At 39.0% G+C, this 14,235-nt stretch overlaps 1 protein-coding gene across 3 annotated transcripts; it reads right to left on the reverse strand.

The window, feature by feature from the left end:
• Positions 1 to 42: 42 nt before the first annotated feature.
• Positions 43 to 13,624, reverse strand: LOC143448964 (DNA replication licensing factor mcm7-like). Of its 3 annotated transcripts, none has more exons than XM_076948943.1 (17): positions 12,888 to 13,624; positions 10,919 to 11,017; positions 9,018 to 9,100; positions 5,886 to 6,050; positions 5,445 to 5,576; positions 5,072 to 5,248; positions 4,696 to 4,833; positions 4,412 to 4,594; positions 4,130 to 4,211; positions 3,941 to 4,057; positions 3,545 to 3,702; positions 3,217 to 3,369; positions 2,915 to 3,096; positions 2,401 to 2,484; positions 2,066 to 2,234; positions 919 to 1,028; positions 43 to 478 (listed from the first exon to the last, which is right to left on the reverse strand). In XM_076948943.1, the coding sequence occupies exons 2-17, from the start codon at positions 10,956 to 10,958 to the stop codon at positions 262 to 264; spliced, it is 2,190 nt and encodes a 729-aa protein (XP_076805058.1). In that variant the 5' UTR covers positions 10,959 to 11,017; positions 12,888 to 13,624; the 3' UTR covers positions 43 to 261. The 3 variants fall into 3 exon arrangements, with proteins under 3 accessions (XP_076805058.1, XP_076805057.1, XP_076805056.1); XM_076948942.1 differs by having other exon boundaries at positions 12,768 to 13,624; XM_076948941.1 differs by lacking the exon at positions 12,888 to 13,624 and having other exon boundaries at positions 10,919 to 11,384.
• Positions 13,625 to 14,235: the final 611 nt, after the last annotated feature.

Consider the following 14,235-nt stretch of genomic DNA (forward strand, 5'->3'; position numbering starts at 1 on the left):
CACTAAAAGGTTCCTGCTTCTGGAGGATCGCGCAACAAGCAGGAAGCGATGCAGCTCTTTGTAATCATACGAATAATTTCAAACGACATTTATTGGCAGTGTTAGAACATTTATACAAGGCATGATGTAAAAACCAACATTTCAGACATTTTCGAGGCAAGACACTCAGCAAAACCCCCATCTTAAGCGGCTATTACACACAATCTGAAGCTAAATGAACAGAACGATAGATTCTTGTCAAGTAAACTGTCATAATTTCTATTATATAAAGGTAAGGCGAGTCTTGGCTGTGTTGAGCAGCCAGACATTCAGGGCTTCATACTCCTCGACCGCTTCATCGAATTGATCAGGAGTATATCCCTTCGCGATGCATCTTTGCCGAGCATCAGAGACGCGGACACTGGATACCGCGTCTCCTCCTTCAACGGGAGCCATGTCGCGAATGATCTGGAAGATTGCGTCAGTCGGTCGCTGTTGTCTGAAAGAGAACGTGACATCTTATCAGCAAGGTTAACGCCGGTCTTTAATCTTAATATGACACAGTTTGTCCATATTTTGTTCATATATAGTTTGTTCATATATTTCACTATTGACACGGTATACATAGAGGTGGGACGAAAGCTACAGAAATGTTGGATGTCTACTTAAATACTAACATGAACTACTAAAACGCATAAAAGCGTGTGATTGGACAAACCAAGCCAACTTTCTGGAACTAACATATAGTTAGGCAGCGGTCAATATCCAGACCTTGTTTAGGAAATGAGCGCTTGGTTTGCCGTGGTTACTTAAGTTATAACTTATAACTACTTACCGACAACCGCATGAAAGCCACGAATATCTTTAAAACTCGGGTTAAGTTGGCGGCAACAATTATAAATAACTATTTAGCGAGATGTAAAGGTGACCCCAACTAACCTGTGCAAGTTTTCAGCCGCTGGATTCAAAGTATCTTTAGACATCTCCATCATCCTCATTGCTTCATTGACGTCATCTTTTTCAACTACGTCAGCTAAGCGCAGACGGGCCTGTGACGTAACAATATCATACTTAAGGCTGCGGCAATAATTGGAAAAAGTTTGGGCAAAACTTCTGCTGTGTGTGATGAAGTGGCGAGAGGGGACGGTTGCGGCTAGATCAATAACAGTGCAATGCATATTTCAATTGAGTTGCTACTGATACTGACCAAACGCAGTGGCCCAGAAGTTGATTGGCAGTGAACTAGTCTTAACAGAACTCATGGGTGGGGAGTTTACTGCAATATTTACCATCTTTGCTGCTGCTGCTGCTGCTAACGCGTAAAACTAAAGCAAACGTTTCAATTTTACATTTCTATCTCTCCCGTATGTAATATAACTTGCGTCAAGAAATTGTAAGGTAAGCGCAAGTGAGCCAGATATAACTTGCAAACGGCGCACTGCCAACCCTTTCTATTCATGCAGGTCTAAATAAAAGAGGTTTAACTGATGCAGCGTTTGATATGCACACGAACCCTATTCACGCTGGCTTCCTGACCGTTTTATCGCGAATTTCCTGAATTACAGAATTATTACTTGAAGGGGATTTCCCAAAAACTGGAACCGACAAACTTCTCATCGGGTTGAAGTTTAAAAACTACTAAAGACATCGATGGTACTCTGACTGGCAACAACGTCGAGACTACTGCTTGCAGGCCAGTCTAGGGAAGTGCAATAATACAAGCAACTGATTAATGCACCAGCCTTGACCGGGCTGGCCTAAGCAGCGGAATTGCGCTAAATCAATCGCTGCAAAAAGTCGGATCTTGCTGACTAGGCTGAAGTCTCTGAGCTTACGAAGGCCGGGACTAGTGCAATACAAGCTAAAGTTGTGCATATGCACTAACCTAGACCGGAGCGAGGTCAGAAGAATGAGACGGCTTTGTGCTAGCCGTGACTTTCAATACTGTTCACAGCTACAAAACTAAACTGGACGTCACTATACCTCCATTAATTGAATGACTTTAGCAGAGATGTGAGTAAACTATAGCCTGGTTAACCTAGAGCTAATTGCCGCACTAACAGCTGATTTAATTAATCGCTTTTACCAGGGCTGTTGCAAGTCTCAAGATTGACAGCAGTGTTCGGGCCGACGTAAATGTTGCGTCATTACTGGCACGAGCTTCTTTACGTAGTTCTACGTACGCAGCAGTGATGTAATCAGTGAGATCACGGGGAATAACCGGTTGTTTCTTCTTGCAAAGGGCAATGTAACGTCTAGATATAAAAACAAAAGTTTGCTATTTGTTCCTGTTATAATGTTGCACAAAATAGAAAGCTTCACGTTAGGGTAATCCGGTTATAGAGCAACTATTGCGCAGTTAAGCTTTGACTTTATAAAAACATTAAACTATTGGCCAAAAATAACAAGATGTCAACTTACCTCATTAATTTCATGTTGATTGGTTCAAACTGCAACGGTGGATGGACTGAATTCATGTGAACGTAAGTTATGTGCTGTGCCAGTCTGAAATAAAGGCGCAAGTTTTAAAAACATACGCGAATATGACGTAACAATGACAAGAAAAATAAGCCATTGTGACTAAACAATTAGCTTTCTTATACAACATATATGTGTGGGTTTGGTAAATCAACATTATGATTGCACCAGTAGGAATCGTTTTAAATGTCGGTTTAATTTGCTTTTAAGTCGCAGCTTTTTTGGCATAGCTCGTTTGTTTTACGGTATGACTCATATCAATGAAACAGATCCAGTTACTTTTTTGAGTCACCCACATTTTTAGGTGATGATTTTAGTTGAAAGACAAGAGACAATTTTTTAGGTAAGTTTTACAAAAAACTAAACACTTTTTGGCCACCTACACACCCAAAACAGGAACAATGTAAAAAGACTGACGCAACCAGGGTCCTACAAGACCAGTACAAAGTCAACTCACCGTAAGTCGTTTTCACGATCTGGCTTGTCCTGTATTAGCCAAAGTAGATCAAATCTTGAAAGAAGAGCGGCGGGAAGTTGAATGTTGTGTTCAATCGACTTTTTAGGGTTGTAACGGCCGTACGCTGGGTTAGCCGCGGCCAGAATAGAAACGCGTGCGTTTAACGACGTCATAATACCAGCCTAAACGAAAAGTCATGCGTAAAATTACAAGGTAACTGGCATATTTGCTGTCTTTAATAACATGTAATTGTAGATCCGGTGCTTAAACCAGCGCACGAAAAGCACAACCGTTGATATGACCTTGGCAATGGAGATGGTTTGTTGTTCCATGACTTCGTGAATGGCGGTGCGGTCCGCGTCCATCATTTTGTCAAATTCATCGATGCAACAGACTCCCTGATCTGCGAGCACGAGAGCTCCTCCTTCTAAGATCATTTCTCCAGTGACCGGATCCTGATGGATACAAAAATGTACTTCCTCAAGAATACTCAATTAAAAAAGACGTTGTTCTTATTTTACTGTATCTTTAAGTTATATACGACAAGATTTTACTAAACCTATGCGTGGGTAAAGTACATGCTTCTACATAAATCTACGCGTTGACCTTCAAACTTGTAAAGGCACCTACCTTCATAACTGCAGCGGTGAGACCGACACCAGAAGAACCTCGACCCGTGGTGTACTGACTCCTCGGAGCGAGACGGTCGATGTAGGACAAGAGTTGAGATTTAGCAACACCAGGATCACCCATCAGACATATGTTGATGTTGCCACGGATTTTCATGCCTGTGGATTTTTAGCTATTTCTGAATGACTTGGAATGTTTTCACTAACCTAGGCTTAGCCAATGGTTATCGTCGCATGCTAGTGCGTTATACGACGTGTAGTAGGAATGACAATAAACGAAAGTCAAGCAGCAAACGTGACATTAACGATCGTTAAAAGAGAAGCCAAGTCAATACATTACAAGAATAAAGTTAAGAAAGCAATCGAAATACACGGTGTAATTTTCAAAAACACCAACCATTAGCATTCCTGTCTACGCCACCGACGAGAAGTAACAAAAGGGCTTTCTTTATGTCTTCGTGGCCGTAGATCTCGGGGGCAATCGAATTTGCCAGCTTGTCGTAGAAATCTTCCTCTGTAAAAAATCAATTTGTTAGGTGTTGTCCAGCACTTAAATAATGATCATCAACAGATCAAATTAACTTACGAGTTATTCGTTCGATTTCTTCATCTGTCATATCTCCCATGTCCTGTTCATCATCCTCAGTTTTGTTCATCTTGACGACACGCTGGAGACATTCAAGAACATTTTACAAAGATGAATATGTGGATAAATGCATGAAGATTAGACCACGCAACAAGAAGATTGCATCACAAACACTTTCAACTAACAGAAAGATTTTAAGCTCAAAGCCACTGAAGGATTTACTTCAATATAACAACACCAGCTTGTAGTTGGAACCAGAAGTCTAGATGTAAAAAAACTTACATGGGCTTCCAAATAAGAATCAGTTAGTAGACCCTGCTGCATTTGCCGGAATCCCACTTTTAGCATGGGAAGAAAAACGCCGGTGATGCTGATATGGTCGCCCGGAAAAGCTGCACGTGTTGTCTCTCCGCGGCAATAAACACTTAAGCTCCTTGGAATGTTGCCAACGGGGACCATGTCACTCTGACGTAATAATGCATATTAAATCTTCTCTGTCATTGTTTTGGTTTATCGTAAATTAGTGAGCGGTAATGTGGTGTCACGTGATACACAACGACGCTTACATGTTCCTGAATTTTAATTTCCTGAAACTTGGTGAACTTTGATCCTCGATTCTGCAAATAGAGTCTTCCACCGCTGCGATTGGTCTGGCATTCTTCACTGGGACACATTTCCAGCGGCATAAACACCGGCGATGATATCTATTGAAACAGGTTTGGTTTTGAGATTGGAACGCTCGGATTCACTCTGTTTAACCTCAATGTGATATAGTAATATAACTTGAATAAATATTTAACCTTGGGATCGTGGCTTAAGCAAACAAGAAATTCTTACGAGAATCTTTCTTCGAGCATAAAGAATGTTTGTCAAGATGAATATGGTAGATTCAGCATGTCAATTTCATGTAATAACATTGCTGACGATCTGTGTATTACTTACTGGTTGATACGTTTCTCCACCGCATCGATCACATGTGTATGTTGCTACCGACATCATTGGTTTCACTTCTGTGGCTCGAATGACAATTCCTCGAACGACGGTTAACTTGCCAATATTAGCGGCTTTAACTTCCCGAATTGGTAATGCTTTCTGTGATTGTGGAGCTCGGAAATAAACCTATAATACAGCAATGAATGTTACTGAAGTGCAGCTGGCTGTAGATAAACAAATAAACAAAAACTTTTGGGTCAAGCACCGTAGTTTATACTTACAAATTCCAAAACAAAAATCATTACAGGTATTTTTTGTTTGAAGCTTGATCAGTTCAAATCTTGTAAGACTTTTAGTTCCAAACAACTGCTATTTCACCCACCTCAAATCTTCTCATTAACTCTGATGGATATTTATTCCTCCAGTCTCTATGCTCTGATGGATCCTGATGATTTCTCTGTTCCATCAGAAGCCTATGCTCAATGTAGATGTCAAGCGCATCCTTATGAGACACCTGCAAAAAGATCGTATCTTTCAGAACAAAACATGAGTTTTCATGCTAAAGTTTCAACTGTTCATGGCATATTTTCACCTATTCTACAGACTGTTAAGTTGCAAAAGCTATGCTTCAAGCAAGGACTAGGAAATGGTAAATAAATGAAAATTCAAGAAAAAGTACGCAAATATACTTTCAATGCACCTTTCAAATGCAGTATCGTTTGAACCAGATTGGTTCGAAAGTTGGCAAGCTAATAAATGAGCAGGATGCAAAGGCAACAAAAATCAATACGACTTACAAGATAAACTTCCAAGCAAATATTACCTCTCTCTCCTTGTAATCGGAAAGTAACTCTTCAACGACATCAGCAAACAGTCTCTGGTAACGAAGCGTATTCTCTTGGATGCTTTCAGAGAGATCAGCGTCATACTCTTGAAGATCATCAAGGTCAACAGATAACTCGACTTGTTCACGATGAGCTAGTTTAGTCTAAAACATAAAACAGACACTTTTTCAACCAATAACCTTCTTACAGCAGCTTTAAGTGAAAGATAAATTCTCTTTAGTGAATGGTTCAGTCAATCAAAAACCATAACTCTGATTGATAATAAGGCAACTGCTTCTGTAGCAGGACACAGACATGTGTCAACCAAGTCGAAAGCTGTACGGCGCGGTAGAACGGCAAAATTCGCCTCTCCGTAGGTGCCGCCGCGAAAGAAATTGAGGTAATTAATAATTTATTTCCTTCGCAGAGCACCCCGTTGATATTCGATGAACGACACAAGACTTTGGGCAAACATCAAAACTAGCCGTATCTAATGAGAAACACGATCTCGAGCACTGGTACAATAGTGGTCTTTCCCATTTGACTTTCTCTGATTCTCACAATGGCAACAAATAACAGCGCAAGGTTAAGATCATGCGCGGCAGCTGTGCGAGTTTGGCTTTAAATTGAAGTTATTGAAAGAGCCTGGTTCAATACGAAGGCAACTCGCGCCTTACTCATCGCTTCCACTTACCATAGAAGACTGTAACGGTGTCTAGGGAGCGTAAAATAGCTGGTTGCCGCGCGCAGTTCACACAACATTCGTGTGACCACAGATTGATAATGTTATCTGCCTGGTCTGCCATGACGTGAGCAAAGCCAACGAATTGGCCAACATACGTCGCTTCCATCTTATGGCAAATAGGATAACATGATTGCCCGTAAAACTTCGTACATAAAAAACTCTTGCTACCATCGTGTATTGCTGTCCATTGCCAGACTATAATCGTTTCCACTACGCGTTATCGTAGGAATACTTTTATGGAACACAAACCGATTAGCATTTGTAGCAAGCAATAAAACTCAACCGGGCAGCCTGTTTATGAAATAATAAATACGAGTATAAACTAAAAACCAACGGTATCTTTTCACGGTGCAAGATATTGCTTTAAAACATTGTTAACGCTACAACAGTTTTAAAAGACGAAACGAAAAGGGTTTTGTAGAAAGCTATACAACGATTCAATGCTTTCGCAAAGCAACTGAAGTGTCGTCTCTTGAAAGAAGGAATAAAACCCAAAGAAGCCTCTTATAGGGCGTGATGAGTGAACGTTGAATAGAAGCCTCTGTAGTAAGAGATTGTCAAAGAAGTCGATGCGTAACGGCTGAATACAAAAAACCCTACACAGAAACAGAATAGGGTCAGGTAAATGGGTAAGCGGCGCATTCTTTTCCTTTCACGCATGGATTGGATTTCTCGCTCGACTAACGAAATGAATATTGTTCTGAGGTGGAGTCTAACGGCTAACTGTAAAAATAAGAAACTGTGTTTGAATCTTTTTCTGTTCGAATTCCGGCGCTTTCAACCAGACGAATTTTCCCTATTGTTCGTAACTCCAGAACGATAAGACAACCAGTACTACCGTTTCAGCCCGGCCGAAGGCGCATTATAAACCACGTGTTAGCAACGTAAAGCAAATGGCACACTGCTAAACTGGGTGCTAATTTTTGCGCCCGTAATGCAAAGTCAAGGTGAGAACAAAGTCATCTCAAATGAACTACTACATTGTCAAATACGTCACTTTCACGATTTCAATTAATCAGTTTCCGCTGCAAAACTTCCCAATAAAAATTATCGGTTGTTATCAAACTTCTACAGTGCACAGCAGCAATAAACTGATACAGTATTATAGAAAAGATAACGTAATTTTTGGCGCGTTTGGAAGTAACGACCATGCCCAATTTCTCAAACACGACAAACTATGGGTTCAGCCAATCCATGCAGTGCTGATGACGGTCAGAGGACGATCGATATCTTCACAGAAAACAATTGTCCGTCAGGGAGCAACAATAAGCAAGCTCATGTTTACACTTTGCATAGTTCGGCATAATTTGACTCGCTGCGGAAGCAAAGTTGTGTACAAAATAAAAACGGATTCTGATTACAGATGTTTTAAGTCTACAACAAGCGGGTTATGTTAAATCGTAGGAAGTATCCTTGTTGTATACTAGTTCATTGCCACGCTACGCAAGTTTGGACACCAATCTAACTAAAAACGTTCGTTTTTTTCCAAACTACACTCAAGCGGCATGTAGCATAACATGTCAAATAATAGATCAGAGCAATATGGTTTATAGTAATCATTACCGCTTCAGAGACGTGATGTATTACTACTGGAAGAAGAATTGAATACTTGAAGTGTAACATAATCACTTTATTAATGTTGCAACAAATTTAGCGTTCCATAGTCATAGCATTTAGACCAGAGGATGGCAGCATAATATTCTTACAGTTGCATATCAACCCTATCTTGTCCCGAACGTCAATAAGATTTTGACACTATTTGCACAATAAACTGCGGCGGGTATTCGGTAAAGAAACCGAATTGTTGGCGTTAATATGGCCGTATTAAAAATCTACGGTCATTATACACATAATAGTGTATGTAGCGTCAGTACCAAACGTGAAGTTAACAAGAACACAAGGAAATGTTATCAGAAATAGATACCTTAATTAGGAATACAGTAGTTCGCAAAGTATGTGTCTGCTATCTGTGTAGAATAGGCCAGCAGTATTTCACACACAACGTTGTCGTACATTGAGTATTAACGCATTTTTTCGTGTGCCTTAGGCAAAAAGGATTCGGAACAAACGCTTAGCCATTGACAAATGATGCTGCGCGTAGCATTTGCATTTTAATAAAAACATCATTTTCGGTTTACACAGTTGTACATTCCTGAAATCTTTCTTAAAGACCACCATCTCGGCTCAGCCACTCTCGAGCTGAAAACTTTCACAATCCGTACATTAACATGCGTAGCATAGTTAATCGGGTATTGCGCAATAAATATGAAAATGACAGTGAATATATTCGAACAGTAGCAAAGGCAATTATATGACAGCTGAACCATTTTCTCGGCATTTGCAAAAATACAAGTTAGTATACGTTGCTATGCTATGTTTGGCTCACCAGGATTTGTCCATATTTGAAGCATTTTCCTGTTCCACTTTCGTCGTCCTGGCAAAATTCGCTCAGAAAATTTTTGCATCTCTCTGGAAATATTATTATCAATGAGACAGGAACGGCTTACTTTTATCAAATAATACGTGAACCACTAATATAGTTTTCTACATAACGAAAACAGAGGTTAAAAGTTTCAACTAGGCTTCACACGAACTTCAGTCGTCAGGCAAATCGCTTATTGTAGGTGTAAGCAGGTTCTAACTTCAAATAGAAACCAAACTCTAGCGAGCGAGTCTAAAACGAATCACTTAATAGGGAAGAAACTGGATTGCGTAATCACTATTTTCGCCGTAATCAAGGCTCGAGTGCAGACGAATACGTCTTAAGTTTAAAACATGAACCGAACCACCGGATACATCGAGTTAGTAACGGTCGGCATGGTCCTTGAGATACCTGATCTATTCAATTTAGTGAAAGCAACGGCTGACGAAATTGAATCTTTTTGGAAGGCAAGCCTTTCTGTCGTCAGCAAGGCAAAAAGTTAAGTAACTTTAGGACGCCGAAAGGCCGCGACGAACAAAAGATAACGACGGGTCTCTATTGTGTTACAAATGGACTTTTTCATCACATAATATGACTAAAGGCAGACAAATTGGGCACGACCAGATGAAGAAGACATCGACTTTTTATTTTAAAACATTTTAAGCGACACGCTATACAGAATTAGCAAAAAACTGAATAAAGCAAGATAAGGTATATCGCAAAAATTCCCTCTGAACAACATGACGATTATTAAACGTTCATGAACCGATCCCATTAACAAATAAGATGAGGTACGGTCGAAATAACGGCGGCTTATACAAAAGCAAACATAAAGGCAACGGTGTTTGAACGCGCCAAAATCACCGTGAGGGCATAGGCAAATATAAGACGCCATCATCGAACAAGAGCTGAATCCTTGAAAGCCAAACGATCCAGATAAAACCACGCCTCGTCTTACTATGTCGTTTATGGGCATGCGCGCTACGGACAGAAATTGACACAGGAGTTATTTTCTTTACCTTTACAAACTCAAAGAACTATACGACGCGCGGACTCGGCGGCGGTCGTAGTCGCTTAGGCCTCCTTTTAAGAGAGAGAAACTCCTTAAAGACGCGCCACACACACACATAGCGTGCATGGTCGCAAACACGCCGATTCTAACGTTAACTTCGCCACACGCGCTCGTTTGCTGGAACAGAACTCTAATCTTCCAAGTGCTTGGGCTATTTTAATGCAAACGTGACAATCACGAACCGAGTGTTGGTAACCTTGGTTATTTTTAAACTATACAAAGCAGATATGCCAAAAAACCCTGACGCTCTACGCTGTTAGGTGAACTACGGGAAATGTGGTTAACGTATCTTCATAACGCTTTCCTGTGCTCATTATATTACTGCATCATGATTGTCTTCGAACCTACGGTTTGGTTTCCGCCAAACTTCAAAACAACCTAAAATCATGCACTTTTATCGCCAGACAAATGTAACACTTCTTATACGAACGACTAGCGCAAAATAAACGCGAACACAGCGGACTTAACAACCAACCGAACAATACGCTAATAATGGTCCGACTAAAATCAAAAGCCTTTTACCTTCGCTTGGTAGCGCGTTTCTGAAAAAGAAGAGTAGGTTCAAAACAGACTCAGGTTACGCCTGAGCGCACAGGAGTAAAAAAACGATTACGAGTAACGTGCACGCCAAGTGATGACTGTTTTACTTCAATAATGATGATAAAAAATATCCTCTTCGACGACAAGTAACTTTTCAACGGGTGTTTCATTATACGGAAGAACATTTTTGCACAATTTCGTCACCTCGTGGGATGATTACATCACAAATAAGACTCTATGACGTGACAAATACCTTTTTCAGCGGCATAGTCCCTCTTTTTTTCTGTTGCCATGGTACCGTTTTCCCGCTGCTTAGTTTACAAAAGGCAAAAAGCGCGCTAATCCAATTAACCTGGCGAAAAGAAATAATACAGTGATCTGGTATTAATGTATATAAAATCTAATATTCTAATACATAACTGCATACACACATTGGGTTGTTTAAAACGGTAAATATCACAAAGCAGAGAACATTAAGATAATTCAAATTTGTCAAGGTTTCAAGGGCGCTGAACAAAGCAAGCACTTTGACAACCACGTGGTTTTGAACACGTCGGGACGACTTATTGCTAATCACGACGTGTATACTCCACGCCATACAATAGTAAATACTGCACTACTTACCTGTCTGTATTATTAGATACTACTAATGCTACAATCATACTACTAAATGATGAGTTGTAAATTTGTGTGAAAACTTTTAAACATTTTAAACAACATTTATCTGAGTAAGACCGGTACTTGTGTAACTTACTGACAGCAATGTATTTATGATAAGAAGGTATTTATAGTTTTGTGTAACCTATTTGGTACTGTACGAAGTATACTTATAGGAATGTAGCAAATTTAAAGGCGTAGTAAGCAATTTGATTAACAATCAATTGTCAACTGCGAAAAAAATTCCACAGGGATTTTTAAAAACTTTGAAACAAATGTTTATCAATAAAGATTGCATGAAAACTATGGCTATAGCAAAATATTTTAAAAATAAGACAGCATGTGTATTGTGCAAATATTATGATACAAAATTAAAACCACAGCCTAGCGCCATAATTAGCAATGAAATGCTATGTTTTTATCATTACAAAATGTACACAACTAAATAAATTATCAACTATGTCTGTAAGACTGAGATAATTTTATATAACAGACAGGACAAGTCGAGTTTTAGTGCTGGATTTTTTGCACTTGAATACTTTCCACTTCCCAGGTTGAACATAATTACCTGCATACAACATATATATATATATTGTAAAAATTAATTACTGAGATAGAAAGTCACGAGAGAGAATCAGTTAGAATCATACTGTCGTATATGGGCACAAAATAACGATAGGAAACAAAGTTTTGTCCAAAAGGTCTAAAACAGCCTCAAAATTTGTAGTACACCATTGAGATTGAGATAAAAGAAAACGTTAGACAAAAATTAGTAACTGCACACGATTTAGTTGTCAAATTACTGAAATTATTGGATGAGCTAGACTGCTTCAAATTACGAAACTCAATAGAAGGATCAACCAAACGTGTGGCTTCTTATCACAACATTGGTAATAATAAGGTACAGTAGACACACTATAGTTAAATACAATCCTGGAAAAGCTTCTTAACTTATACAAGAAGTTCTTTTTATCATTGACTTTATTTATCCCAGTAAAAAAAACTGTCCTTAATACTTTCAAATTTCAGTTAACTGAATACGTTTTGATTGATAGGGCTTGAATGAATGATAGGGCAATGTAATAATAAGATCTCCACACATGTACTTCTCGCCCATTTAAATATATGCAACGATCTTAACCGAATATCAAAGCATTACATAGTCTTATTTTCGAAGATGTTCACTGCCAGTTTTACCAAGTCTGTATAAATAGCCCAAAGTATTTCAATGAGTCCTTTAAGTCAAGTCAGTGTTTGGGATTCAACAAAGATCAAGACACACGCGCTTTGTGTATCATGGACGTTTTTGAATTTCAACAAAAGGTTCTGTAAATGCATGAATGAAACTTCAAAGATTTAGTACCTCAAACAAGTTTAATAACTACTGTTTTACATCTAGCAGTTTCCTATTATACATCGTTTAAAGTCATCTTTTAACACTCAACTGTATTGAAAACACGAACAAAAATCCCTTCAAAAGAGATGACCGAAAACGCAGTGCATTCAAATCAATTTCAATCATGAAATTCATTCTGTGCATAGACTGAAGACGTGGTTGAACGTACCCAATACTGTAAACAGCAATCTGATTTGATGAGATTAAACACTCCACATCATTGGTCCTAGCTTTCCAACAAGCATCAAGACATGTGCTATTGCCATTGCATTTACACACAGCATTATAAAAAGCTAAAATAAGAAACCAGTACAGTAGATGAAAAAGCCTATAGATAATTGTCAGGGTCGGAAGGCTGCCCCCTTACAAGAATCGATGGTGGTTCCATTCTATAAGCAAATGTGACTGCAAAATGGAATAGATTAACATTGATAATTAACCAAAAAATTACAAGCCATATGAAACAAGATTTCCAAAATCAGGACAGCTTCTCAAAAAGCATACTGTGGATGAGAAACTTTAATTTTAAAACAAACAAATCGAAAAAACAAATTTAGCAACCACTAAGAAGTAGAACAACAGCACACAATACGACATAGAAATACAAAAACTTTGATTAACAACAAATTGCAATTGTCTGCATTTGGTCTTACATCAAATGTCTTCAAGGTCAAATCTTATATCATGAAAAACAGCTCAAGAAAGTTTATGTGTAGAGATAATATAACTATACCAAGATAAAACCAATATGCAAAGAGATACAAACACAAAAATTAAAATCAGTCAAAACTGAATTCTATTAAAAGCAGTAACAAGCAAAAGAAACAGTTTAAATTTTACTGATGGCTTCTCAAAGAAATGCGATAGAGTGCAGTAAGGGGGCACCTCATATACGTACATGGCAGCAGTACATTGTTGCACTATGTAGATTAGGAAGGCACTAGGCAGCTTAAATGACAAACAAGTACAACCCCTCATCAGAAATCAAATTGGGTAGCAAGGTTCTTGTACAAAAGTGCATCATAAGGTTCTGCAACACCTGGTTCTAAACACGAGCTTTGGAGGTGAGGTGGATGTGTGTAGAATCGTATTAGTGCAGGGAGTTTGAACAACATTTTTTGAAGCAATGCAAGAACATTTATCGCCAAATGCTGGTAATGCAGCCTATTTTCTTTCATGAAAATTGCAATCAAAGTGAATTAAATATTAGCTAACCTAGTTCATACGCAAACAGAAATCGCTCACTATTATAGTGATAGGCTGCAGCCGAACCATAACCAACGTTAAGAAAACAGCGCTGACAATCACAACTTACTGGAAAGTTCGTAGGATGTGTCAGAAAAATCCGACACAGGCTAATGTATAGAATTCTGTTTTGCCCAATCTATATCAGGCGTCACCAAACTTTTTTCACAAAGGGCCAGATAGTCATGAAAACTGACGATCGCGGGCCAAATTCCCAGTTTGTTCAATAGGCTACCATACAATAAGCTCATTTGTGATTGTGAGGCGGGCCG

The sequence above is a fragment of the Clavelina lepadiformis genome, chromosome 3 (assembly GCF_947623445.1).
Source record: "Clavelina lepadiformis chromosome 3, kaClaLepa1.1, whole genome shotgun sequence".
Lineage (NCBI taxonomy): Eukaryota > Metazoa > Chordata > Ascidiacea > Aplousobranchia > Clavelinidae > Clavelina > Clavelina lepadiformis.